This window comes from Ursus americanus, chromosome 27 (genome assembly GCF_024610735.1).
Source record: "Ursus americanus isolate L20-20 chromosome 27, mUrsAme1.1.p, whole genome shotgun sequence".
Classification (NCBI taxonomy): Eukaryota; Metazoa; Chordata; class Mammalia; order Carnivora; family Ursidae; genus Ursus; species Ursus americanus.
In genome coordinates, this window is record NC_142153.1 from 25,104,122 (window position 1) to 25,131,499 (window position 27,378).

At 42.8% G+C, this 27,378-nt stretch overlaps 1 protein-coding gene across 1 annotated transcript in view; it reads right to left on the bottom strand.

Annotated features, from left to right (window-relative positions):
• Positions 1-6,709: 6,709 nt before the first annotated feature.
• AGPAT5 (1-acylglycerol-3-phosphate O-acyltransferase 5) overlaps positions 6,710-27,378 on the bottom strand; it is a 59,249-nt gene continuing 38,580 nt past the window's right edge. Inside the window, exons 6-8 of the mRNA XM_045810848.2 lie at positions 18,494-18,655; positions 11,329-11,452; positions 6,710-9,227 (exon numbers count right to left, since the gene is read on the bottom strand). Of these exons, the coding sequence (XP_045666804.1) occupies positions 9,002-9,227; positions 11,329-11,452; positions 18,494-18,655 (512 nt within the window). The 3' untranslated portion in view covers positions 6,710-9,001. The remainder of the gene's footprint in view (positions 9,228-11,328; positions 11,453-18,493; positions 18,656-27,378) is intronic.

Genomic DNA, 27,378 nt, shown 5'->3' on the forward strand with positions numbered 1-27,378 from the left:
CTTAAAACTCCCATTCTTTTGCTGTCACCATTTTTTTTCAAAGATTTTATTTATTTATTTGACAGAGAGAGACAGCCAGTGAGAGAGGGAACACAAGCAGGGGGAGTGGGAGAGGAAGAAGTAGGCTCCCAGTGGAGGAGCCTGATGTGGGGCTCGATCCCAGAACACTGGGATCACGCCCTGAGCCAAAGGCAGACGCTTAACAACTGAGCTACCCAGGCGCCCCTGTTGTCACGTGTCTTCTGAAGCCACTATGAACACTGCTTTTCAACACAATTCATCCCAAGTAATTTCCTTTGGGAAGAATAAAAGGAGCAGACAGAAGTAACAAATTTCAGCTCTTTATTATAAGCAGATGCAACGCAAACAAATACTTCCATTATATGCTGTCGGAGTACCAGGTAACATTGACTATCACATCCACTCAGAGTTTTCGACTACCTGCAGATGGCCAGCATGTACTGATTCCATTCATTCTTGGACTAGTGATCAAGGAAAAGTGGTGACTTATTTCACTAGCAATCAGGATATAATATGGAATCATCTTCAGGTAATATTGCTTACACGAAATAACCTATGTGCCTAGATTTAACATTTTTTTAATTTGGTAAAATCTAAGGATATATAAACAACAAAGACCAGTAAGATGTAGTGTCCACTGTAAACTGAATCCAAAATGACATGATCCAGTGTTGTCCTGTTTCTTCCGATTTTGTTCCTTGGTTGTGCTTCATTGTCCTGAACACCGATAATTCCAAGATGATCCTTCCAAACGAATCACAACTTCCATATCACTTATTAAATATTTATTGCGTATACCATTTACTTTTAAAAGGAGTTTGTTGGCGTCAGACCATAAAGTTAAAACATAATTGCTTCAGAGAATCTTCGACTTTTAATCATTGAATCTGATAACGCAGTTAATCATAAAATGTCTAGCCTCACATTTCTATCTATTCAATCAACACACCCTGCGGAGTGCCTGATATGAGCTGGGAATTGTGGTCGACTCTCAGGACAGAAAAGCCCAACAGAAATATAATGCCAGACATCTACGTAATTTTTAATCTTCTAGAAGCCACTTTAAGAGAAAGGTGAAATTTTAATATATTTTATTGAACACAATATATCCAATGTTATTACAATATGTAATCCATCTAAATACTAACGAACCACATTTTAAAACTAATTGAAAACAATCTGGTATGCACTTTACCCTTATAGCACGGCTGCCATGTCGAGGGCTCTGGGGGACATGGGACTACGGTCACCACATGGGAAAGAGCAGGTGTGGAGGCAGGGCATGGCTCCGACGGACGTTGTGAGACGGGAACTGGGAAGCTGTGCCCTGGCCTGGAAGGTGGTGGTTAAGGGGCCATGGTGGGGGAGGGGGGAAGAGAGCGGAAGCTGCTGGAGGCAGGAGGGAGAAACCATCAGGTGGACTGGCCGGGGGAGACAGGTGGAAGGTGGCCCATGCATCAGGTCAGGTGCAGCGGGCTAGGAGGCCGCCCGCGGATGACGGAAGGACAGACAGGAAGATGGAAAGTCTCCGGCTGCGAGACTCGGGTCATGGGAGTGACCCATTGTCACAGATTTGGGACCCGGCTGCTTCCATCTGCAGGTCTCCTGCCTCTCAGACTAACGCTTTGGTGCACTGCACGGCCGTGAAGCCAAGCCCAGTTTGGGCCTGTTGCCGCGTTATGTTCTACCAGAGCCTGGGTCGCTGATGAACCAGATCAGGACACGGAGTGACATGCTCGGGGGAGTCAGGACGCAGCAGACAAGCGGAGTGGGCACAGGAGTAAGAGCCCGCTGCGGACGACCGGAGCCGGGACTACGGGACACCGGGAGGGATGCTCCGAACCCGATTTACTCTGACCTAAAATCCCTTTCTCATCTCCACTTCCAGAAAGAGAGGAGAGGAGACACAGGACAAAGGCGTCCAGCCGTCAGCACGTAAGAACGAGGGGACACGCTGTTTGCGCTTCATGGTTTACATACATTTCATTTCCCGGTGTCAGGGGTGTGTCACCCGCCAATGCAGACCAACACTTCACAAACCTGCAACAGCGGCAGCCCCGAGAGCTGACAACGTGGCAGGCACAGCCCCGGGCGGCATACACAGGACATGTCAGCTCATCCTCACGCGACCCGCGGGGGCAGGCAACGTCATCATCGTCTGTATTTTGTAACTAAGGAGTCAGAGACCAAGTCCCCTCAGCCAGCAGGGGGCAGGACAGGGACTCGGACCCCAGTGGGCCAGCTCCGGAATCCACCCTCTCACTCCTCCCCAAACAAGCAACAGTAAGAGAGACAATGAATTCTCAAGAACCTTGTGCCCACCGCCTGGCCAACAGAAAGCCACGATTTTAGGAGACATGCAGGGTGCGTGGCCAGCAGTGTTGTCGGCGGTGTGACTGATGCCCCAACCTCGTCAGGCTCACCTGAATCAGGGCAGCAGCTGCATTACTCGCTCTGGGCTCAGGTGACAGTCACCTCTCAGGAAGGAAGGGCCAACAACGGACCGCATCGGGAACAGCACTTGTCCATGTGGGTCCTGGGGGATCAATACGGCAGGGGTGACCAGTCCAGTCTGCATGTAGAACCCAGTCCTTCCCTTCGTTTGCTCATCGGGCTGGGGCGCTGCTGGATTCCTCTGCAAGCTTCCTTGGCGCCCTAGGCGGACACATCTAGAAGGACCTGCACTGGCTCAGCCCCCCGCGCAGCAGTCACTACTTGTGCCGCAAGCACACGAGCTGGCTACGGTTTCCGCTCCCAGGGAACGGCAGCGGATAGAGTGACAGTACCGAGGCCCGGGCGGCCGCAGAAGGGACAAGGCGGTGCCGCTGGCGACTGTGCCTGAGCTTCTCCTGCAAGGTCAGACTTGAGCTACCACCATTCAGAATAAAATCTACCAGCCGAGGCGAGCCGACGCCGTCCCCCAGCAGGGGTTTCCTGGATGGACTTGCTCCCTTGTCCCCTCACAGCCGCCACATTGACCACAGACCTTCCTTTGGTTCTGGTTCTCTTCAGCAGATGCTGTTTGAAAGTGCTCTTCCTTCCAAACTACTTTCTTCATCCCGTTTCCATTAATGCAGATGAGAAACGATGTCCCTGGCGTGTCCCATTCTGGCCAGTGACAAACAGTGGGACAGGGTGTCGATGGGAGGGACAAATCCCCCCAGCTGTCTTCCCAGGGACCTTCCACAAGATGGGGCACGAGAGAGAGAAGACAGAAGGCGCTCATGGATAAGCAAAAACAGGTGCACCGTCCAGAAACCGTTAAGAAACTGACCTGGGACCCCAACAGCAGGAACTCAAGTGCGCGAGGACAGGACGCTGAGCGACTGTGAACACATTCAGTAATAAATACTGCTCACGGGGCGCCTGGGTGGCACAGCAGTTAAGCTTCTGCCTTCAGCTCAGGGCGTGATCCCGGCGTTATGGGATCGAGCCCCACATCAGGCTCCTCCGCTATGAGCCTGCTTCTTCCTCTCCCACTCCCCCTGCTTGTGTTCCCTCTCTCGCTGGCTGTCTCTATCTCTGTCGAATAAATAAACAAAATCTTATAAATAAATAAATAAATAAATAAATAAATAAATAAATAAATACTGCTCACAACCATGGTTTGAATTCCAGAGAGCGTCAGAGAATAACGGACAATTACTTATTCACACGTCGTAGACAGGAGTAGAGCTGAAATGATTTAGGAGGAATTATGATGATTGCTCACACTATGTTCAACTTTATATAAAAATGCATTTTTATAACTTTTATCTCCTTTGACTTTCACTAAACTCTACGAGGTAAATAAGCGGTCTCCTTATTGATAAAGGAGGGCTCAGGCAGGGGACGTTGTGCGCTTAGGGTTGTATGTACGTGTAGCGATGTGGCAGGCCACTTTACAGGCTGCGGCTTCCCACAGGAAGTGGCCTTCGGAGGGATCGTTTCCAGTATTTCTGTCCTCTGTGCCACTAGGAGGAGAGACCTTTGAATCTGCCATTCCACGTCACCCTTTGCCAACGTGAGGACTCCACTCCCAACACGAGGGACAGGCACCCCAGCGGCCCTCAAGCCCACCATGGAGTCAGTTTGGAGACCACATTTTCTCATGGAAGATGGAGAATCCTTCCTTTTGTAATTTTTTTTTTTAAAGATTTTATTTATTTATTTGACAGAGATAGAGACAGGCAGCGAAAGAGGGAACACAAGCAGGGGGAGTGGGAGAGGAAGAAGCAGGCTCATAGCAGAGGAGCCTGATGTGGGGCTCGATCCCAGAACGCTGGGATCACGCCCTGAGCCGAAGGCAGACACTTAACTGCTGTGCCACCCAGGCGCCCCTCCTTTTGTAATTTCTATGTTGTTTGACTTAGATTTCCAACAAAACATCTTTCAGTGACTATGACTACAGTTGTGACGGCCTACTTCTACAGGCACTGAGGAAGTACGAAATACTGCAGATCATCTTGGTTAAGCAGAAAAGCAGCGGCACACATTTTTCTGCTGGAGTATTGGTGTGACTTTGGGTATTTTATTCAAACTCTCCGTTTGAGTCTCCATTTCCTCATCTGTAAAACTGGGAGCAAGAGAAGTTGCAGACCGACCCCACGTTCCATGCGCGATAACCAGTGCTTTGAGAACTTACTGAGTCACCCCCAAGCCTCTGAGGCAAATACAACTATCGTCCGTAATTTAGTGAGAACATGGAGACAGAAACATCAGGTAGAAACAGAAACTTTGAGGAACTTGTCCGAGGTGCGGTACCAAGTGGTAGAACCAGGACTCAAACCCCGGTGTCGGCCTGCACCTGCCGGTCTCCGGGCTGAGCAACCCTGCGGCCCGGGGTCAATGCTTAGCAGGTTAGCACACTGCCCGGCACGAAGGAAGCACTCAACAAGCCTTGGCAAGTATCAGAAGAAACACAATTATGATGTATCCTGTAGCCATTATTTGGCAATAAAACACATACATATATAAAACATACATATGTATTATCACAAATACATGAAATAACTATCACCCAATAGATATTTTATCATATATCACCAAGGAACTTCTGAGATTTATACATATATATATATGTGTGTGTATATATATATGTGTGTGTGTATATATATATATTTTTTTCTGGATTAATGAAGCACCAATGAACTCAAGATAAATCACAATTTATTCTGAACACACCACACCCTAAGAAGACAAGACTGTTAGTCAAATATTCTCACCTCCTGAACACATGGAGAATATCAGGGGCATCTTTTTTTTTTTTTTTAATAAGGTGCAACGATCTATAAAACTAAAATTGCAGAACAGGTCTTTCTTACAGAGTCACATATAAACTCATGAACCACTACTGATTTGGATGGAGTAATGGACCATCAGCAAACATCGACTGAGAGTTTGCTTACAGATATTTTCTTTAATACACAAGTAGCTGAGCTTTCTATTCACAGTGGCTTTCTGAAAAATAACCTCTTTCCCCCGCTCGGGGGAAGGTAGTTGTCTCTCTGACCTCATGCATGACTACACTGAGAATAACTCCCCAGTTGGTAAAAGGAATGGATTTACTTGTCCACAAATAGGAAAAGGAGTCAAATGACATCTTGGGGATAATGTTGAGTCATAACTACTCTAAACTGCAGTAAGTCAGAAATTCTGTATCTTGCACTTCAAGACATCTGAGTGAAGTTTTACTTCAGTTACATGGATATTTTACCCATACAATACCAAATATCTGAATGTTTCCAAATTACCACTTTGAGGACCAATTTTCAGTCTAATGTTTGACTGTTAGGTTAAATTAGTCTGGGTATAATGCCAAATCACCAAATGGTAACACAACGTTCCAAGTGAGCCAATCTTTAAAAGTATGCGAAACTCATAATAAAAAACTAGTCTAATCCTCCCTCTCCCCAAAAAAACCCTACCTACAAAGACATGTCATCTACTATAAGGTGGTATCTGGAATATGTCAAGACAATCTTTTCTTCAGTCCAATACATGAACAACAAATGCTGTTATGTTGAAATCTATGTGTACTATGCATTTGCAATTGTACACAGGAAACGTCACTATGACAGACATTTCTCTGTCTTCTTAAACGTGACTTTGCTGGTATCTGGCAGTTACCTCGTGTCACTACCTGATGGGCAAATTTTATATATACCGTATTTTTATAATGGTCTTCCATTTAAAAGATCACTTTATTGACACAGATCCATTCAGAGAATGTAATAATAAACCACGTAACATTATAAAGGAAAAAAATTAAGCTTACGTCATCTGGATATAAGGGAAAATTGGTATCACCGTACAAGAAACAAAATCACAGGGAAATGGAAGACAGGACAGAAATCATTAGTATGAACGATGCAGGAATTAGTCAGACTGGTACTTTATCTACGACCCGGTGAATTCTAGGCACTGGACAAGGCTCAGTGAGATACCCTAATGATTACAGAACTGTCAAGCAACTAATACTTGATATAGACATTGCATAAGATACACAGATGAGTTTATATAATGAAACTAATATACTGTTTCACAATTTGGAGTACTGTATTTTTAAAAACTTGCTCAATATTTATGAAAAAATATTACAATTTTATAAGTTCAGAATGTAGGACCAGCCATGAAGCCTATTTGATGTTAACTGAAGACCATTGGGGAATTTCTGGGTCGCAAAATGTTAAACAGCACAGACATCAAAGACAGTGAACGATTTTATTTTTTCTTTTACTTTCATCCAAACACACCCTTTTCTGGAAAACATAAAAGCATGCACATTGATGGCATTCTATAAAGAAAAACTAAGTAATAACTAAGCTGCAAATCAACAGTAAGAATAACACAACGAAGGCTTAAATGATATGTGAAAAGGTTTACAGGTAGATACAGGGCTCTTCAAGTCATATCAACACATGTTAAAAAGAAGCTTCTAATTTTCCAAATATTTTGATATAAAATTTTTAAACTAACAAATATATTTTCTAGAACTTCTGTGAGAATATAAGTATGTTCGTAAGAAACATGATGTTCAAAGTGATCTTCTGCGGTTCACTGTGACTTCTTAAAATCGGTTATAATCAACATCATTCCAGTGGTACTACTTCTTAAAATTTAGAGCATATCCAGGATAGTCAAAGTAAGTCGCACAACTTACATTTACTTTGATCTAATCAGAAATAGGTTCTAACTTTAGGACTGTTAAAAAAAAAATATTAACAAAGACATGAGATTGATTTAAACTTCACTTTACAAGTATGAGAAAATGACAATTTGGCATGATGAGAACATTTTCAGAAGTGTTACCTATACCGCCGTGCGTAACTGGGCCGACCGCGTCCTGGGGGCTGTGTGTGCACAGAAACGCACACTAACGTACACGGACAACTCACACTGCCCGGCTGTGCAAAGGTCTGTCCCACCCGGCCTGCCCTGTGGGTCTGGAGAACCGGTCAGACGAAAGTTCCCTCCTTTATGATTTTCATTTTGCTCATCATGTTTCATCTGGGGCACGGATACAATTTTACAACAAAAATCCATGAGGCAGAAATGTTATCTTAAGGGACTGGTAGGCAACCAAGTTTACGTTGTACCATAAAAATAGAGCAGATCCAAAAAGATCGTCCTCTTGCATAGGACAGATTTATCATTTCATGACTGAAAACTGAATTGTACGATTTGGTTCCTGAAACACAGCTCTTGTTTTGAGGTGATATGGATGAACGGTGCAGCCCCATTAAAACTAGTGAGAACTAAGCAAACTCATTCAGGCCTGACGGATTAAACCTGCCTGGCCTGTGGAAGGTGAATTTCTTGGCATGGGACCAACGCACAAGGCCTTTGCCGCAGCCAGCGAGGCCGGCTCGCGAGAGCTCAAACGAGCAGCTCGGCAGCAGGACACGCGCTGGCTGGCTGCACCCTTCTTCCCTGTGCGTGTGCCGTGCCAGGAACCGACAGCACGCTGACGGCCAGGCGTCCAAAGGAAAAGACTCCAAACACGGCGGAAATCGACAGTGATGACATAGAAAAAAATGACTTCTGAATTAAATGTGCTAAACTCAAGAGTAACGGGCAAAGGCACAGGCTAGTAACTCTAGTCAGACGTCTGAAGCCTCCCGTCGCCTCAAATATCTGTGGACTCAGGTCCAACAAAGGTTCACACTGATTACTTTGATATAAAAAATAACAGGAAATCTGAAGGTTTTCAAGTAGTTATGGCACAGATGTTGGGAGGTACTAAGAGCTTAGCGTACCTCTTCAAAAAGCCGGGCGATGTCAAGTTCTGCTATAATGAATCAGGGTCACGATTCTAACTTAAACTTAATTCTTGTATTTCATACATTATTCTTTTGTATACAATACAGGGTGTGCAAATTAAGCTGTTTCAATAAATATTAGAAATGTTAATTACTTTACAAAGTAAAATCAGCTAATAATGCAATACACTAAGAGCATGCGCTAACCAGAGCTTCCTCTGCACGATTTCTTGTCCTTCTCCTTGTATCCCTCTTGATTCTTAAATACAATTTCTTTCCCAAGGACAAATTAAGCAAAGAACAAAATATTACATAGCTCCAAGATACTAAATACTTCAGTGATAAAGGTTGGACTAGTCAAGTTGTAAAAAATAAAAAATAACAAAATACACTGCAAATTAATGTTCATGAATGCCGCTATCTGAATTACAAAACAATAACAAATCATACAATCCTAATAGTCTTCTGAAGATGACATTAGTTCCTAGGAAATGCCAAGTATAGCATAAACTTTAGCTTTTCCCTTACCAGCAGCTTCTGTTCTAAAGTCGTAAAACCATGTATATTTGCCCAAGACCAACTGCATATCGGCTTTAATCAGAAATTCTATTTTATCCAATGTTCAATCAACAAGGCTTTATTTACACTTCTTATTAAAATCAGGAAACAATTTGACGTAAGGTGTGGCTGCCAACACTGACCCACGGAGCACATCCCACTGCCTGCAGACAGCTACCTGTTCAAGCTTTTATACTAACCCACAAGCAGCCAATTAAGGTTCCATAAATCCACGTTCTCACGTAGAGTTTCCTTCCAGCCTCGGTCATAAGCATACCAGCAGTCAAACCACTTAAGATCAATAATGATGGTAAAGTCTTCTTGAGACTTAATTTAGAATTAACACTTTCCCCAGGAAATTTGTTTCTTCTTTCCGGATCCAGTGAATCATAAAATTCTATAAGCAACCTGTGGCCAGAATGGAAAAAAGAAATCAAAGTTTCAGGTTTAGTCATTTAATATTCTAATTTAACAAATACCTGTGGATGCCTATTACACACCGGAGAAGTTACAGGTCCTTGGGAAAAAAAGATGAATATGGAAATACCTAGAGACCTGATTTAATTGGAGTTTCTAGACTTTAAAAATATCTTTATATGCTCTTGATTAGTGTAGATGAATTGTATTATATGTAATTTTTTTAAAGATGGTTTTAAGTAATTTTGTGGGGATGTTTTTTTTTAAACTTTAGATTTGTAATAATTTTGCAACAACCAGACTCACTCGCACATGGGCAATAACCCATCTCACTTCGTCTCCACCTTCCCCGTCTTTACTCCTCCTTCCTACGGCTCCCATTCCATCAGAAGTCAAAGAAAAGATCAGCAGTTCTTATATATGGAGTTTCTCCCCAAAAGCCCTTATTTGCATGGGATTATAAAAACAGGTACAAGAAGGAAAAAATAGCATAGTTAATTCATTTTCCTATCTTATTTTAAAAATGTAAAGTTACAACAGTAGGGCAGACTCAGCATAAAACTCTCAAACACAAGTACAAACGTGGAAAATCCTTCCATTACCTTAACACATTCCCCTAGAGAGAACCGCTGTTTTAAAGGTCCAGACTCGTTCTAAGTATGTATTAGCACCTATAACATGAAATACATTGGCTATTAAACATATTGTTCAGGCCTTTTTCCCCTGAGAACTGCTTTCTTGTCAAAACACATGTATTTCACTCTTGAAATTTCTTCCACAACCCAAGTGAGTGGTAGTGAATGGATGGTGGATTAAATTATGTCATATGAAACTGATGGTCAAAGAAATACAGAAATGTAGCCACTTGTCTGTAAACTTCATAAAGCTTCATTTTCAATGGAGCACACTTTCAATAATTTTCACTTTTTAAAGTTAACTCAAAAGGGTTAATGAGGAAATAATTTTATTGTAATACAACAAAGAAATGGGGAAGAGAGCGGTCTGCTGAGAAGCATATCAGGAGAAGAAAACTCAGGTCAAAATTTCTGAACATAAGCCTAATTTCCGAAGTCTTACTTTTGAGTCTGTAAAAACTCCACACTTTTCAATGTGGTTTTAGTAAATGATACATCCTATAATTAATGGATCTATTTTTTTCAAAAAGAGGATAAAAAGTTGGGATGTTTAAAATATATCTTTGAAGAAACAGGATATGCATCAGAAAGGATAAAACTCCCATTGACAGCAAACAGTAAATAATATATCCTGAAGTTTTCATCCACGAGAATTCAGTGTCTAAGTATCCTATCAAAACCTGACATCCACTTTTTATCTTCCTAAAAAGAGAAGAAAATTCTAAAATTTTTTCCTTTAAAAAACTGTATTCAATCCAAGGGGTTCTAGCAGCCTCTATGGAGGGCACCTGCTCCTTGCAGGTCTGCCCATTGGTAGGTGGCACTTCACATTCCCTCCCTCCCTTCGACCTCCTTAAGCTGTCCCTCACCCAGGAGGTATCTAAATACACCTGTAACTTACTGACTCGCAACGCTCAGCAAGGGTCAACACTGCTGTTTGCTCGCAAGTGATGTCATTAGCAGGGACGAACACAAGGTCAATCCCAGGAACTGTTTAGGCCCCAAAAGACGAACAGCAAGACATTTGGGTCCGAACGTCGCCTGCCCCTTCTTCTTCCAATGAGTATACCCACGTCATTGCCACACGTCCATCAGACACAAGGCTCTATCCCACCGCCTCGCTTTCTGGGCGTCGGGGGCATGCCAGCTCGTTCTCAACCACGCCACCACCTTGTCTGACCTGGGAACGCAGACGTGGGGCATCGCACAGTGGAAAGCTGTGTGTGTTTTCTAATTAAATCCCACCACACAGACCGTCTAGGAAATATTGTGAATGAAACCAGGGAGGCCTCCTAAAACAAGTTCTTTCACAGACAATGTAACAATACGGTTTAAAATAGGAACAGGCGGGACTTGAGTTTACAAAAAAGCATTACATTGGTTTCAAACTGTTTATTTCCTACGCTGAAAAGTAGCCAAACCCAAGTTTTCGGAGTAGGAGGACTGCTGTTACTCACTTATCTTTAATCTCAAAACGCTCGTGAAGCCATCTTCTCATAAATGCTTGTTCTTCTGGGACATCTTTTTTGTCTATACGATCAATGTGAATATGAATTTTTGGACATTCTTTGCAGAGAAATTCTAACAAGAAACAAAAAATTTTCATTTTTTGTTATTTTACAACTTACGGTTATAGAAAACAATGAAAACGAGGTGAAATGTATTTTTAAATGACGACAGAGATTCTTCAGCGAAAAAAAACGTTAAAAGAAAAGAATTACACACTGATGGTTTTAGGTTTCAAGCTGAAGTAGAAGAGTGTGTTATAATTTCCAAGTCTACTACAGTTACCTGAAGTCATTAAATCGATAGTACCGAGTGTTACTTTTCATACAAAAACCTTCAACTGCACAGGCGGCCCAGGAATAGAAGCTGGACTCCACTGTTAAGTACATACCACCGTCTGAAGGGATCCCCTAATCAGGCTCACTAATCACCTGCATGAGACCACTGGTCCGCTGTTTCCAAGCCTATCACTCATCACACACCGTCACTGCCGTTCCCACTGGACTGGGAGTCCCAGAAGGGCGGAGATGAAGTCTGTCTGGTTCACTCTGCCCCAGCACTGGGAGCACGGAGGCAAGCCACTCCTCTAGGACTTGCTATTGGTTTCCACTCACTGGTACTGCCGGCTCTCCCGGTCTTTGCCATATTTTTGCATATCATATTTGGTTGAGGAACCAAAATTCTTTCTGTGGAATCGCTTGTAAGTGACTGCAATTCCTAAGACATGCTAATTTGAACAAAGCAGGCAGTTCTTCTTCAGCCTGGGTTGTACAAGCGATGAGGCCAAGATTTACTCCAAGGCAAGAAAGAGCTCTGAGCTCGGAAATTCCTCTTCTCGTAGATGGTTTTTGGGGACAAGGTGAGATCATGAACAGATCTAAATTCCTTGGAGAACAAGGAGACGTTCCTAAGAGATTTAAGAGGAGACTATGTTCCCGGGGGGGGGGGGGAGTGCAAGGAGGAGGCCGAGCCCGGCTATTTCAAGTTGAAATGCGTTCACAGACAGCGTTCGCGAAGTGCTGACGCAACGCTCAGCAGCTGCAAGGAGGCTTCAGCTTCAGGAAGACTCTAGTCTTTTTTTTTTTTTTATTATAATAGTTTTTTATTATATTATGTTAGTCATCATACAGTACATCCCTGGTTTTTGATGTAAAGTTTGATGATTCATTAGTTGCGTATAACACCCAGTGCACCATGTAATACGTGCCCTCCTTACTACCCATCACCAGCCTATCCCATCCTCCCACCCCCCTCCCCTCTGAAGCCCTCAGTTTGTTTCTCATAGTCCATAGTCTCTCATGCTTCATTCCCCCTTCTGATTACCCCCCCTTTCTTTATCCCTTTCTTCTCCTACCGATCTTCCTAGTTCTTATGTTCCATAGATGAGAGAAACCATATGATAATTGTCTTTCTCTGCTTGACTTATTTCACTTAGCACTATCTCCTCCAATGCCGTCCATGTTGCAGCAAATGTTGAGAAATTGTTCTTTCTGATAGCTGAGTAATATTCCATTGTATATATGGACCACAACTTCTTAATCCAGTCATCTGTTGAAGGGCATCTAGGCTCCTTCCACGATTTAGCTATTGTGGACAATGCTGCTATGAACATTGGGGTGCATATGGCCCTTCTCTTCACTATGTCTGTATCTTTGGGGTAAATACCCAGTAGTGTAATTGCTGGATCATAGGGTAGCTCAATTTTTAACTTTTTAAGGGACCTCCACACTGTTTTCCAGAGTGGCTGTACCAACTTGCATTCCCACCAACAATGTAGGAGGGATCCCCTTTCTCCACAACCTCTCCAACAATTGTTGTTTCTTGCCTTGTCAATTTTTGCCATTCTAACTGGCGGAAGCCTCTAGTCTTGGACACCGCACACGTCTCCTCTGCTAAGTATTCTCTACAGTTCTTCTCTACCACTGGTGTCAAGCCTTAAGAGCATCCAGCATTTCCGCCGTCAAAATGATCTTACTGTTACATACTCTCAGGAGTGAACTGGCTTTGATGATAAAGGCGCAAACAGCACCACCGGGGGGAGGACTTGACTACTCGGACTTTTTGTCTTCCTTTTCTCAAGTTCCATTTTCAGTTATGGAATCGAGGAAGTGCAGAAGGAGGACTTTAGCGGCAGAACCATGCAGAGCGTGGACAGGGCATCAGGCAGCCTGGGTTTCGATCCCTGTCGCTCTCGGCGCCCATCTCCCTGTCTGCTGGCCTGACGGGGGCGTGTGAGGGGTCGGGGCTTTGAGCTCGGACAGCAGTGCCAGCAACATTAGGCCCGATGTGTCGGCGATTCTAATCTTTCAGCTGCGTTATCACTTCATCTTGCATTCTCATTTGTTATTTCTGATCCATAAAGATGCCGATCCCAACACCAATTCTCCTCCCTTCGTCTAATTATCTACACCCCCCCGCTCAACATCGCCGTAATTAAAGAGTAAGCCAGCCGACTTGGATTTACCCCAACACCGCAGGGACGTGCACAGCCACGGGCTGTGAGGACGTAAGAGTGAGCAGCCTTCAACTTGTGACCGCAGGACCTGGGACGTGACAGCAGTGTCTTTCACGAGACATCAGCTGAGGAGGCAAGAGGCTCAGACACTGTGAGGACTCCCAAATTCATAAGCGTACTTTAGGGTGTCCCCCCTAAATTTACACGGTACTCTGGTGTCTACAACACAGTTTCGTGTACAGGATTTCATCCGACCTCTAGGCATCCGTGTAGACAAGTGCTACTACCCTTGTAGGGCTTGGAGAGGACCAAGACCCAGCATGATGGCAGGGGAGCCCCATCAGCCCGGTCTCTGTGATGCGGACCCAAATGAAAACCATGAGAGAACCATCAGATCAACACTAAAGGACTTTCAGGACACAAGAAAGAAGTGACATAAATGTTTTCTTCAATATTTAATAAACCTTGTGTATCTATACTTGTAAAAACTATGTTAGTTGGAGCTTATTTCATATTGCAAGAGCAAAAATTTTCCCATACTATTTAGAAATATACAGAAAAAGTATTCTAATTAAGGTATAATTTTTTTCTTATTTTAAAAAAGATTTATTTATTTGAGAGGGAGGGAGGGAGAGAGAGCACGAGCGGGGGACAGCGGGAGAGGGAGAAGCAGACTCCCTGCTCAGCAGGGAGCCCGGTGCGGGGCTCAATCCCAGGACCCGCCACCCAGGCGCCCCAAGGTATCATTTTTTTCTAATTAGAACTTTCCTAGTGAAGCCCTAGGAGAGCCCTAGAGTATATATATACTAGGGTAATAGGAGTCTTTCAAGCATGCATACATGTCACAAGGACTAGTCTCTGGAGAAACTAAGTTCCATTTGCTCTGTGCCTGGGGAGCCAGGCAAGGTGGAGACAGGAGAGAAAGGCAGAGGTCAGAGAGTCCATGTGCTGAACTGTGACAGCCTCCACACACTGGGACCTCACCTGGCTCCCACACTGCTGGCTTATAACCCGCCCCCTTTTCCTCTGGGGGAAAAATGACCTAAATCCAGGAGTAGAGTCACATCAATGGACACTACGTAGCATTTTTAAAACATTACAGAAGTGTATATACTGACATATAAAGATGTTTACGATTAAAAGCAGGATATAAAGAAAATAATGTATATAAATGACCTCATCTAAAAATATCCAAAGGCACAAACATACTCCAACATAGTGACATTTAAAGGAAGATTTTGAGGAATATATACAAATTGTTAACTGCATCTGGACAGGTGAGCCTGTGGAGTTTTCTTCCTCCTCCTTTTGGGTTACCTGTAATTTTCCCCTCCAAATAAGTTTTATTTCCATATAAGAAAATATTAACAGGACAAAGTAACCTAGCACCATATTAAATGGTTAAAGAGAACATCAAACGTTATCCTTAACGTCAGAATTTATTACGGTATGCCGTAGAAACGAATTTTAAATGAGTCCATGATCAGACTGGCCTGTCTCGCCTCTGCCCAGTGGACATCACCCAGGGAAGACAAAGACCCTGATGACAAGACCAGATGAATCACAAAGTGATGCCCAGGTGGGCTTCGCTCAGTATTCACTTTACAACGAAAGACACCATGAAACGGGGAGCACAAGGGACAGTACTGCTGCCTAGCTCTATAACACGAGGCCTCATTAAGGCCCAAACCCTAAGACTCATGACCCCAAGAGTTCATCAACCCTGCAGCTTCTGCCCTCACCTGCAGCCAGTGCATGCCCGTAGTCTAGAGCGAGCCGAGGCCCTGCCCTGCAGGGGCCACAATCATCCCAGGTGACGCTGACGGAACCGTACTACTCCTATAACGCTTCGAGAAAGACGGGCCCGTGGCATAAAAATGCACAATCTAGCAACTGTGGAACTAACGTTTTCTAGTTGGGCTATCAACTATGAGTATTAAATGATAGTGTACTACATACAGAGATAATGCTAATACCAATCACACTCAACCACCAAGTACTCATGATATTCTAAGTTATGGAATTTTATACCTAACTCAACTTACCTCAGAAATTTAAAGGGCATCTTAATCTATAATAAAGTAGAGCAGAATAGCAATCAATCTATACGATAATGAGAGTGGATTTTCAAGCGACAGGTCCCAAACTCACAGTTAAAATCAACACGTGACACGGAAAACCAGATGCCGCCCCCATGTGCACAGGTACCGTGGGTGGAAGATTTCTCGGCGGCAGGGATGTGCGTGCACTGGTGCGGCTGGTTGACCCGGCCAGGGCAGCTTCCGTGGACGCCGCACGGCACTGCACCCTCACAGCCAAGGACAGACACGACCCTTGTACTGGAATCTCACCCACGGGCCTGTTACCAACCCGACACTGGGATTTTTGCCAATCTGATAGTAAAACATGGTATCTCGCTGAAAATTTTAATTTGCCTTTTTCTTATTATGAACGAGATAGAACATTTTCTGTGAATTACTACTGAGTTACTGATCATCTTCTATCAATTTGTAGAAGCACTTTATACATCAAGGAAATCAGGCTTTTTTCCTGTGATCTAAGCGGCAAATAATTTTCCCCGTTTGTCTTCGGTCTTTTGATTTTACTCTGGTGTATTTTTCCTTGTGGAAATACTCACCCTTAATTGATTGAAATGACAGATTTATTTTCCACATGGCTTCTGGGCATGAAAATTAGAAAAGCCAACCTTCTCGAAAAGAGACTTTGTAAGGAAAACACAAAGCCACTGTCAGCTAATGTGTATGCAGCAGAGGAAGCAGAGCGGTAGGAGGGGTGCTGGGTTGGAATCTAGACAATGCAACTCTGAAATGGTTTTCTTCCTCAAGGCTTCCCACCCCTCGGGGGAAGGTAAAGAATTACCATATGCTGAGCGCTGACCTTGTGGCTTAAACACTTAGTGCCCTGGAGCGCTAAAGCAAGAGAAAGCAAATGAGCTCCGGAAGAGGAATGCTGTGGGAACAGAAAAGTTGGGGGAGGGCAACAAAGAGGAGGGGTTCCCTTGGAAAGGAGGCCTGGCCTACACACAGCCTTCCATTCCAGAAGGGAGGCAGTGAAAGAGAGCAGACAGCTAGGATACAGAGTCCTCGGAGGGCAGGCTAAAGAGGGTGGGAATTGGCTGTGAGCACTGCTGGAGCTCTTACGACCGGGACAGTGGCATAATGAAAGCATTCTGCAAAGGTTATTATGGGAATTATTATCTATTTCTCGTAAACAATTAAAACATGCTCAATAAATTTCATTTTTTTAAACAATGATAAACTAGTGATAATACTGTTGAACAACTAAATGCATGTCTGTTTTCAAATGTAAAAATAGGTCAATGATTCCTTTGATGGTTAAAAAAAGAAAGAAAAATATTAATACATTGCCTTTTTGATAAGAAGTTAAGGATTATAGAGTAAGAATGTAGACTTAATTTTGCACATATGATACACAAACAATTAAGAAAAGTGGTTACCTCTGGGCAGGGGAAGGTAGACCCCAGGTGGAGGGGACGTGGTGGAAAGCAAGCCATTTCACTGTATATACTTTATAAGCTGTGGTTTTTAAACTGTTTGATATATTCCAAAAAATTCCATTTAAAGTGAAAAAACTCTTCAGCTTCCTACGTGACAACTGCTCTGTGTCAAAAGCAATTGTGAGAGCAATCAGTCTACTACTTCAGATTTGTATTTCCAGCCACTACGACTGATATTCACCCCACTCACCCCCCATTAGTGTTTCATCCCGCCGTCCTCTCCCTAACTTCCTGCTCTGGGGAGCTACTCTGTGAGTCTTCTGGACATAATCTGAACATCAGCCTTCAAGAGGTCCCGCGGACACACACACTCTGACAGGCCTGGTATTTCGACCTTCAACAGCCACCAATGTGACATGAAAAGCTCGGGTTCTATCTCTCGATCACAGCTCGAATGGACACTTCGGAAAGGTGATGGCAACACTCCCCGCTTCCTTGTTTGCCTAATCCCGTATTTATATTTCTCTACCAGTCAAGCGTATCTTTGGTTATGTTGAACTAAAATATTCTGCTCGCTTAAAATTTTTTTTGTTATATCTGGATCTTAGCTCAGGTCTTGATCTCAGGGCCGTGGGTTCAGGCCCTTTGCTGGGCTCCATGCTGGGCATGGAGCTTACTCAAAAACAAAAACAAAACCAAAAAAATAAAAAAAACAATAAGAAATAAAAAAACCCCAAAACCCCACAAAAAACCCAGCACAGGTTTGAAAAAAGAGTCATATTTAATGGTTTCTTCTTGCCAAAGAGACTAAATTCCCTAAGTATTATATAAAAGTCCACACAAAGGTGAGTGCTGACCATCAGTGCACCTCAGTACCGCTAGGTGGGCGCTCGCCTCCACGTTCCCTCCGTTCCATCCTTAGGTGTGAATTCTGGGCAGAAGGAGGCTGAGCTAATGATATTGGGCAAGCCCAAAGGACTCATATGGCAACCAGGAAATACCGAACTTAGCAGGACTCGTAACATTCTAACTGTTATGGATTAATAAAAAAAAAATACCCGGAAAATAGATCAAGTACATAATTAGACAATATATCAAGTAAATATTATGAAGTACACGTACCCATTAAAGAGAATAATTACACACTCACAAATAAATGACATAATTGAAAATATAAACTCACCCGCCATGGATGGTGCTTCTTTCCGCTGCCCTTTATCATCAATAGTCCCTTCAAAAGCCACTGTCACATCATAAATTGCATCTAAATAATTCTTCATAGAATCAAAAGCAACATGAGTTGCCTTTATTCTTGGTGTCAGCACATGTTTTAATACTGCAAAGCCTAAAAGAGAAGTTGATTCGGAGTGGCCATAAATTAATTACAAAACACCTCAGCAGAATATAATGTCCAAATTGTTTTTAAATTTCCAGGAATAGGCCAGAATATATTAAAGCCATAATCTCATATATACAGGGCTTGAGATTTAGAAAGCATTCTTATGACTTGATGTATTTAAATCAACATTCACTTAATACGTATTTATTAAACATTACAGGTACGAGACGCTGGGGAAAGTGTCAGAATACTGGCCCTTGGGAGGCTTACGACCTATCAGAAACCCTCCGATTTGGTAACCCCAGACACGGGCGGGTACTACCACCCTGATCTCTGGCCACAGAGTAAAGGTAGCAGCATCCTGCCTGTGCTCACTTTAGATTCAGGAGTACCATTTGTAATCCTAGTGCAGGATTTAATTTTATTTCTATTCAAGTAGGGATGCAGGAGTGAGGGAGCCCCTGAATGACCCCCCGCTGTGTCGAGTGCCTGAAGGAGTCTACATCATGTGGAACACTGGGCTTGATGCTTAGAATACTGTTGTTGTTGTTTTAATTAAACCCAGATGCAGTTTACATACTATAAAATTCATCATTTCAAACTGTGCAATTCAGTGGTTTTTAATATAGTCACAAAGCTGTGCAACCATCGGCACTATCGAATTCCAGACCATCTCCGTCTCTGCAGACACACATCCCAGAGCCGTCTCCTTCCCTGGAGCTGCGTGCTCTGGACGCCTCACACAAATGCAATCCCAGGACTGCGCGCTTCTGCGTCTGGCTCTTTCACTCAGCAGTGTTTCTGAGGCCCATCCGTGCTGAGGCAGGTGTCAGGGCTTTACTACTTTTTGTGGCTGAGTAATACTCCACTGTGTGGATCGCCCACATTTGGTTTCTCTATTGATCAGATGATAAACATGTGGGTTGTTTCCAACCTCTGGCTGCTGGGAACATTCATATCAACTGTATGTGCTAAAGGAGTCTCTGTATGAGCACAGGACTTCCACTCTCTTGGGTCTATTTCACACACACACACACACACACACACACACACACACACACACTGCATACACTTTTCAAAGCTTCCGTGATTGAGAAAGCACTGCACTTTATATAGGATAACCAATCGTACCCACGAGCGCTCCGCTAATGTTTAGAGTTTATTCTCCTCCCCTTCCTATTTCCCACTGCCTCCTTTTCTCTTGATTAGAATATTTACTGACAATTGAGCAGAAAAGAGTAGCTTTCTGAAGTGACATGAAAACGGACTAGACAGAACTTGATCTGGATCTTCTCCTGCCTCTCTCCAGGGAAAACGAGCTGCATAAGGAAGAACAGCTATAGTATGTTGGGATCTTCCTGCAGAAGAATTTTTAAAATGCGAAGCGGTGTGGGAAAGAAAAAGATTCCCACAACCACATATCTGACTGTAGTCCCTAGGGCAGAAGTAGCTGAATTTATTCACAAACTTACAACACAAAGCTGAACAGTATGCCAGGCTGGGAAACATTCATTTGTCGATTAAATTAGTTAATACTTCCCTCTTTGCTATTGGAGCTCATCCAATTTTACTGAGTCCAAAGTTCCACAGAATCACCCTGTGGTATTCAGTGACAACAATTACTAGAATCCATTAAGCTAGTAAGAAGATAGGAAGACAGAAAACTAGTATTGAAAAAAAAGGTATAATGAAAGTCTGAAAAAATCAGCTTTGTGACAGATGAATAAGAAATGCGCATCACTAATATGTAAGGAAAGCTAAGAAGAAATCTTCTCCCTGAGGACTTCACCAGGAGCAGCTCAACTGCCCTAAACACATTTTCGAGATCTAATCCACATCCTGCATCTTCCAGCTTTTATCTTTCAGCTCTTGAAAGAGAACAGCTGGGGAAGAAGGAGAAAAACAAGGAGACTGGGGTGACACAGAGGCCCTGAGAAGAAAACATCTCAAGAAGGAACTGGTCCAATATGCTCAAAGACATGGAAAGATCCAGAACTGAGAAGTGACCCCTGGGCCCAAAGGTCACGTGTTACCTGGACTAGTATTTTCTGGGGAGTAGGAATGGAAGCCTAGATAAGGGGTGAACTGAGGTGAGAAAACACCAATAGCCCATTCTTTCCTGCATGTGTTTGTTAACACACAGTCTATGATTTTCCAAGACTTAGAATAACACAGGACACCCTAGTGTCACCACAAATAGAAGCTGGCCCTTCTTGGATGATCAGAAGGCACTTCACGATCCTAAGTCCAAGCCCGTGAACTCCTCTGATTCATGTGGGGAATGAGCTACCACCTCTAAGTGGTCGTCAACTCCAAGCAGTGAGGAGGGCGCTCACTATCCCCGAACCCTGGGTCATTATTATAAAACCAACTTCGTAATAACAATATGGGGACCAATGAGAATTTCAATCGAGAGAGAGCACCAAAAAGCAGGTACTCAGAATGGGCTGCTGGGGCTTGAGCCCTCTGTACGGAGATCAGACTCTGCCTCCAGGAAACCGCAGAAAAACCCAGAGCCCCAAACAGAGGAAAGTGGAAGTTAATGAAGTTAATTCTTCCTGCTCAATATCTAGTGTCTATTTTAGTCTCTGCTTTGCCCTGTTTCTGTCTCCAGATCTCCTCAACTTCTACTTGGTACTACTGATGCTCTGCCTTACCCTCCGAACCAGCTTGTCCCTGAGGGCCACTATGGAGGTGGTTGGCATAATTGAGACTTTGCTGTATTATATTTTGGAAACATTATAAGTAAATGATAAACCTACTGGACAGAAAACCTTTATTGAGCCCTACAGGAAATTTTACATTATATATATATATATTATATATATATATATATTATCATCTCACTTGACTCCCACAAATTAATTTAACCATGGCTCAGAGAGATAAAATTACTTGCTCAAAGCCACACAGCTAGCTAGCAAGACCTTCTAATGTCTAGTTCAGTACCTTTTCTATTTAGTATCTATTAATATAGTAATCTAAAACTATAAGCATGTAAATTAAAGATTAATGAGGTGATAAAATAAACTTAAATAGCCATAGTATATGATAAAATGTCCTAGAAGAGATACTAAATATTCTCAGAATATTAAAAAATTACTCATACTCAAAAGATTTTTTCAATCGCTCATATGTGATTGGTGAAAGCTTCAGAATAAAGAGGGGCCGGACAGAGGCCAAGAGGGAGGTACGCAGCGTACAAAGTGGGCAAAGACAGACACAGGAACAAGGTAAGAAGCAAAACCCTTTGTGGAGCACAGGTTCAGAGCTTGGGAGGAACAGGACTGAAAAGTACACCAGCAGCACGTGACAAGAGCTTCACATCGACAGGCTGATGTGCTTACACTGGCCTGTGGGTCTCCACGGACTTTAGATCAGAGGAAAGACATAACCTAGGAGCTAAGAAAAACATTTGGGTTTCTGAAACCCCTAGGGTAGTAAGTCACAGGCAATGAGGGATGGAAGTAGGACTGAAGTAGGTAAACCTGAAAAGAGAAAATGTAGTCAAGTGATGTTATAAAAGTCAAATACACGTTGATTCAGCAACAAACTGAATATGGTAAAAAAGGAGTAAAGCGTAAGCAGGCTTCTGCCCTAGAAGACACAGACAGGCAGTGCCGTAGACACAGAGAAAGGCCGGGGGAAGAGCAGCGGGAATGCGTGCGTGTGGGCACCCATCGTCCAGGAGTAGAAGTGAGAGAGCAGATGCAGGTTAAGAAAGAAAACAGAACTTCAAACTGGGCACTCCGAGGCTGAAGACGGAAAGAATACTGTAGAAGTGTTGAGAAATACGGTCTGTAAAATGGCAAGAAGCAGCCAGACACACACACCTGGGAATCATCTGAATGGACACGACAGCAGAAATACTGGCTGTGGCTGAGATGAGAAGACGGAAGAGAAAAAGGCTGCCATTAATAACGTCGACGCTGCATGGACACGAACAAATACGAGAGGTGATGGACACGATGAATGACTCCCTGGTGAGTGTGAGAGCACTCCCTAAGTGACAGGTCCCTGGGAAGCTGCAAGGGGGACAGATTTCTGGGGAGTGGATGCAGTCACACAGGAGAATGAAAGGGGCCCAAACTTCTCCTTCAGCACAAAAGAGGCAGAAGGAGAACAGTAACGCCACAGGCAGGCTGTACATGGAGGCGCGAGAGCACGCGCGCACACACACACAGACACACACACACACACACAGTTTGTTCGTATGAGAATCGGACCATGTCGGCAAACTGGGCGTGGTGGTGAGGTACGCAAAAGGAAGTTATTAGAGCAATAGCACTAAAATCTTGAAATAAAGAAGGATACGTGTGACTGTATGATAAAATCTTGTCGGAGACAAAACTCCTTCAAGGCAAAGACACCCTGAGATGTGAGGAGAAAAAAATCTGAGAAAAAGAAGAGACAGTCCAAAAGGGAAAAGGGAACCGCTAAACGTTCCCAAGTGGTAAAGAAGCGAGGAGGCAAAGCAGGTTACGCAGGGCTGGGAACGGGCAGGGGTGGGAACGGAGTGGGACCTGCGGGGCGGTGGCAGCAGGCCGCGGGGCAGGGGCAGCCGAGGGCTACTCAGGGCCTACAGCCAAAGAAGGGCCAAGGAAAGAGGTTAGAATCAAGCCGAAAAACAGGCTCAGGGGAAGGAAGAGCGAGGAAAAGGTAGAAGCAGAACTGTCGACAAAATCGGCAGGACCCAGTACCATTTCAAGACTGAAAGCAGAGCATTAAACCAAGCATGGGATCCGGTGCAAGAAAACAGAGTTTCCCTGAAAGCCTCCAAAAAGGACCAAAAAGCCCTCCTCACACTCCGACGCGGGCCCAGTGAGACCCACGTCAGACCTCTGGCCTCCTGACCGGCGAAGGAACACGTGCAGTGTTATAAGACACCATCTCTGAAAGTGCTTCGGCAGCCACAGGGAGCAAACACGCCAGCCCAGCTCCTCGCTGGAGAAGTGTGCCTGTTCCGCCACGTCGGGGTCAACACAAGGCCGTCACTTTCTTGTCTAATGTTTGCCAGGCTGACCTTCGAGGAGGAAGAACATCTGTTCACATGTGTGGATCATTCGTATCTCTTAAGTTTCCTACTCATGTGCTTTTCCCATTTTTCTAGTTTGTATCTTTCTCTTAACGAGCAAGTGCTCTTATGTTAATTTTCATTAGTATGCCATATATTGCGAACGCTAGTTTAGCCTGCCATTTGCCACCTAAATTTGTTAACATGGCGTTGCAAGGTATAATCATTTTTATTTAGTCTATGAAAGAAAAAAAATTCTTTTTTTTTATGTTTTAAAAGGGGAATCAAACCTACACAATACCCAGTGTTACTCATAGGACAGGAGTTCAAAACTACAAGGATCTTTTTACTTGCTAACAGTATGAAAATTGGAGGTATTCAGTTTGCCATTATAGATATGTCCCTAAATTCCTCTCTTCTATGACTAGGGTTACTAAGTCTAAACATGTCATCTTGCCAGCTGCTAAAGTAAAAAAAACAAAACAAAACACCATGGGGCTCACTTTAATAGGTTCAGGAAGATTAAGGAAACTTAGTCAAAATGAAACACTTCGCATAAAGGAGAGGGCTGGAAGCTATTACAGCAGTAGTGGCCGGATGTGTGCAGAGCCTCTCCGTGCCCGCCTCCAAGTCTCCTACAGTGGGTACGCAACTGCTACCAAACTTCCCTGCTTCTTAGTGAGGCCTAAGTATAAAATGAAGCCTTGCTCACCAATAAACATTAGATCCACATGTTCTAGAAAACATGAAAATCTGACCCAACCAACCTGCTGAGCACATGACTAACCTTATATAAACGAGTGGTTCTAAAACTGTACGATGCATCAGAATCACATGGAAGGCAGAGCCCTAGCCTGGAATGTGTGATGTCATTGGTCTGGGGTGCATTCTGAGAATCTGGATTTCAAGCAAGTTCCAGGACAATGCTGATGCTGCTGGTTCAGGCACCACTTTAAGAACCACTGACTCAGAACTGAGACCAGGGCTTGAACAGATCAAGAATTCACAAATGGGCTGATGAGGGAGTAAAAAGGCTGGAGGAATAAGGGGTAATATTTATTTTGGTAAAAAATTATAAGTAAATGGTATGGAAATGGCCTCAAAGAAGTAAAACCAAACTCTCGAAAGTCACTGGACATTTGCTATGTCCAAAGTCCTACCCAAGCACTACAGTGGTGATTTGATCTTCCCAACAGTACTCCCCTCAGGGCTCCCTGCTGTCGTCCCTAAGGCTGTGACCTGACCCAGGGGCCAGGTGGAAATATGCTATTGAAACAGGGAGGAAGAGCTGGCCAAAGGATGAGAATGAGCTGCAGCTGTAATTCAGACACTGATGGAGAGGCTGATATGCAAAGTGAAACAACCAGTTTCTTGAGGATCACTATAAATATAAATATAAATATAAATATAAATATAAATATAATTTAAAAGCTTCCTCACTCCCTTTATTTATCCCTATTCTTTTCCAGAAATGCCTAGCATACAAGAATAAAAAATTCTAGACCAGGAATACAAGTCTGATGCGATGCTTTTCTGTTTTATATCCTGAACCATCTGCGGTCTTTTAGTTGATAGTAATCGAGGCCCATGAGATTTATTTTGTGGCCGTCCTAGGAACAGGAAGAACCCTACACCCCACAAACCACTGCGAAGATTGACAGACAACCGACAACACAAAACTGCGACAACAGCTCAAAAACTGACAAAGAAATGAACTGCCCAAGGGAAGTCAGAAAAGGAGGAAGTCATTCCTTGACAAGTTCGTTAGATTTAAATTAAAATGATCTAATTGCTCACTTAACAAAACAAACACTTTAGAAACATAATTTCAGAATGATCATGTTTACCTATGATACCATTTTATTTATATAAAACTATTATATAATACTGTTATATTTACATATTTTATTGCAGTTTTTCTTACTAAATGTTTCATCATTGATTTTTTTCTTTTATTTGAGAGAGAGAAAGAGAGCAAGAGCAGAGGGGAGGAGGGGCAGAAGGAGAGGGAGAAGCAGACTCCCTAATGAGCTGGGAGCCCGACGCCCGGCTCGATCCCAGGACCCCAAGATAATGACCTGAGTCGAAGGCAGATGCTTAACGGATTGAGCCACTCAGGCAGCCCTCACCATTGATTTTTTAAATGACAAGTTCCATGCTAGCCTTTCTAAAAATAAAATTCTCTTTTCCCTAATATACCATTACAAAATGGAGCAGCTTTCAATATATATATATATACCTTCCTTACTTGACATTTAATAGTTTCTTAAAGACTCTACCTATATTTCAGACCTCTCAGAATCTTAATTTTTGTCTTGGAGAAATTGTAACTAAAAACAAAATCCTGACTAACTTATTTAGAAATATGAATAAGTCTTCTTTAAAGAAATAACTAACATTCAGTTTGAAGCAAGAAGGAAATTTAGAAAGCATTACAATGACAACCTTTGAAGTGAACAATGTTAAGAATTCATGACACTACAACACAGACATTATCTTAAATAACAACCCTAATACTGAATGGCCACAGTTTGTGGCTAACATGTTTTTGAAGTAAAACACTTTTAGGAAATAGTAATAACCAGAACCTTAAAACATTTAGAGTTAAGGGAGATAGACACACCCATATCCATCAGTCATACTTCTCAAGCCAGCCAATACCAATGCCAACGGAAAACTGAAGAGTAGAAAGTATAATGGTTTATTTATTTATTTATTTATTTATTTATTTATTTATTTATTTTAAAAAAGATTTTATTTATTTATTTGACAGAAGGAGACAGCCAGCGAGAGAGGGAACACAAGCAGGGGGAGTGGGGGAGGCAGGCTCCCAGCGGAGGAACCTGATGTGGGGCTGGATCCCATAACGCCCTGAGCCAAAGGCAGACGCTTAACGACTGAGCCACCCAGGCGCCCCAAAAGGTATAATGGTTTAAACACATGAGCACGTATCACATTTTAAAAACGTAAATTAAAAAAGTTGGTTTGGTTTTTCTATTTATTTTTTAGGTCACGTTCAAAGGAAGGTCAGTTTCAAAGGAAGGTACTTTAGGAGCAATATTAATGTTTTGAACATCACAGACTAACAAGTGCTATGAAGCTTCAACTTTCTTGAAGAAAAATTAGCTTAACAGATGGAGAAACAAGTTCTTTCATTTTTATTTTCAAGTAATCTCAATTAGTTGTGACCAAGGAGGAAAGAAAACAGGAAACACTTTTTCTAGATATATGGTTCACAAATCAATTTCTTTCATGTATGGTGGGAAATAATTACCTTTATAGTCACAAGAAAGTACAGTACTAATAGACAGCAATAGCTTTTTCAGTTGTAGCATTTAAAGAAAGAATAGTCAGCAACTAAAAATCATATCCAGAAAACAAATTATTCATTTTCTCCCCTTTTGGTAACTTTAAGAAAGATCTACAACTCCAAGAAAAAGGACAGACCAATAATTGATCAATTATAGGAAGGTGGGTTATTAGATTAAAAAGCTAGATTATGGTGACTAACATAATAAAAAATCATTTAAAAAAAAGCTAGATTATATGTCATTATTATGCTATTTTAGATTACTTATAAATACTTGATCTAGCATTACAAAATTAGTGTGGATTTTTAAAACTAAGTAACTTTTAGAAACTATATTAAAGTCATCTCAGTGAGATGAATAATACAAGGTAAACATTCATCTTAAATTGTTTTAAAAATAATGAG